The sequence below is a fragment of the Glycine max genome, chromosome 15, assembly GCF_000004515.6.
Source record: "Glycine max cultivar Williams 82 chromosome 15, Glycine_max_v4.0, whole genome shotgun sequence".
In the NCBI taxonomy this organism is placed as follows: domain Eukaryota; kingdom Viridiplantae; phylum Streptophyta; class Magnoliopsida; order Fabales; family Fabaceae; genus Glycine; species Glycine max.
This window is the reverse complement of record NC_038251.2, coordinates 33,495,592-33,498,072: the sequence shown is the minus strand read 5'-3', so window position 1 is coordinate 33,498,072 and position 2,481 is coordinate 33,495,592. Positions and strand designations below refer to the sequence as shown.

Genomic DNA, 2,481 nt, shown 5'->3' with positions numbered 1-2,481 from the left:
AAGCTCAAATCCACTTACGCATGCTAAGCGTGAGGGTGGCGCTAAGCGCAACGTCACAAATTCAGAGTCTATTTAAAGCTTGTCTTGTGCAGAATTAGGGTACCACCTTGTATAGAAATTTACAGCAGAGTTTTACAACATTCCAGAGCACACCACGGTGCCTATGTCGGGAAAAGAGCTCTGGAGGCAGCAAGAGGAGCAACTTTTGCAGAGATACCTAGGTTTAGTAATCTCATTATTATTATTAGGGGTTTTTCTATAATGGTTGGCTAAACACCCTAGTTGGGAATTTCTAATGAACAACTAATGTAATTATTTTAATATCTAATTGATTGTGTTTCTTGTGTTCAATGCTTCTTTCAGTGCTTAAATTCTATATGCTATTGGTCTGATCAACCATTTGTGTGCCTAGCTAGGTGATTTTAACATTGGGAAATGTATTGTTGCCTTAGAACTTGAATGAAGTAGAATTGAAACTTAGTCTTACAAGAGGGATCTGCGGATTAAGTTTTGGTTTAAAATATGTTGTTACAATAATGTTGTTTGGTCTAAGTCTAGTCCAACAAGTGGGATCTGAGGACAAAGCTTAGGCTAAATTAGTCTAAACTTTCGTAAGCTATTTAAGCTGAGTTTAGTCCAACAAGAGGAATCTGGGGATGAAGCTTAGTTTAAGTTAGTCTAAACCTAGGAGGGCTGTCTAAATTGAGCCTAGTCCAACAAGAGGGATCTGAGGACGAAGCTTGAATTGATTCAGTCTAACTAGGGATCGAGGTTTAGTAATTTAGGCTATAGCATAGAACACAAAAGCATGATTGGTTAGAGAAACATCTTTATATGCATCAACTGGTCTGTTAGAAAGACCCAACACTTCTACCTATTGCTGTCAATTTTACTTATTTGCATTTTTACTGTTTTTAGCCTAGACTTAGTTTAATCCTGTTCTAAATCATCAATTATCAAAGTTTCTTTCAACAATGCCTTATTTTTTAATTTAACCCTGTCTTAGACTAGTTCCCTGAGTTCGATACTTGGATTCATCTGTTTTAATTTTAAATACTTGACGATCTGGTGCGCTTTCCGGCAAACCAGATTTCCCTTGAACATATTTGTATAAAAAAAAAGTGGATCAAAAAGTAACTGCAGGGGAAATCCAACATTGCCTCACAACCAAATGCAAGGTGTGACCATCTTCAACATCTACTTGTGTTAGGGAGGATACCCATTTTGAAGATAGGGTATTGTAAAATATGGATATAGTTACAAGAATAAAGTACAAATGCTATAAGAATAGTAGGAACAAAACTTCTTTGCCATAACAAACCATCGCCTTTGAGTTTAATCAAATTTTAATTTTAAGCATTGATAGAAGGCCTACATTTGCAAACTTAAATCATGAACAAGAAAGCTTCACTGTTTTGTTCATAAAATTAACAACAGAGATTGATATTAATACATTTGGTGAACAAAAAAAACTATAACATGGGCATATATTTTAACTTCCATATACTTTTTTTATGAAGGTTCAAGCAATTTGGCACAAAAGCCAAAAGCCACCACTCAATAGAAATTTTACTGTTATGGCATTGTGTCCACTCAAAAGTCACCAGGAAGATATTTTATGCTGGAGCCTTTTGCCTCAAAATCTAAGCTCTTAATAAAATGTTTGATCAGAAAGCAGATGATTACACTATTACAGCAAGGATCATATATAGTTTTGCAAACACACATAAGAAATTTTATCAAAATTAAGGAATTACTACAAAAGCTAAAAGATATAGCACCATGGCAGACAAGTAAAAGGAACACAAAATAGTTAAAATCAAAAGACAGGATACGATAGGCAGATAAGAGCTGATCATCCTTCAGAACTTTTCCTTGGCAAATTATGTGTTGTTGTTCAAAGAATTATCTATTTATCCACTCTGACCTACTCAAACCTAACTCGTAAAGCCAAGACCTCACTCCATCGCTCTTCCTCCATTCCTGCGACTCCGATTCAACGCCGTCGTTTTCCAAAACCCTAACCCTAGGATCCTCATTCCGATCCACGTGCCAATAATCCACTCCGTTCTCCTTCATCGACTGCACTGGACTCTGTTCGTGTTCGTGTTCGAAATCCCTAAAACCTTCTTTGTCACCATTTTCGTCGATCGTCACTCTAGGAGCCCAATTTGTTCTCAATCGCTTCGTCACTGGTCCTCGTTTTGCTTCTCCTCTTCGGTTGTTGCTGCTTCCAAACTCTTCGTCATCGTTCGTGAGGTTCGTCATGGAGTACACCTTCAAGGTTCTGGAAGATTCCTTCAGAGTCCATCTTAGAAGGAGAATCGGGACTTGATCTTAGAGGGAGAAGAACTCCACGATCCCTCGTCCATGGTTGGAGAAGGAATATGAAGAAAGGAAACAACAACAGAGAGAGGAGAATGAAAATGATGGTGGTTGATGTTCTGGTTCAATCACAATTAGAAGAAGAAGAAAGAATAG

The 2,481-nt window shown here is 37.4% G+C and overlaps 1 protein-coding gene across 1 annotated transcript; it reads right to left on the bottom strand.

The window, feature by feature from the left end:
• Nucleotides 1–1,905: 1,905 nt before the first annotated feature.
• On the bottom strand, nucleotides 1,906–2,268 carry LOC102665610 (uncharacterized). Its single transcript, XM_006598434.1, has one exon. It carries the CDS (start codon nucleotides 2,266–2,268, stop codon nucleotides 1,906–1,908), a length of 363 nt encoding a protein of 120 aa, XP_006598497.1.
• Between the last annotated feature and the right edge of the window lie 213 nt (nucleotides 2,269–2,481).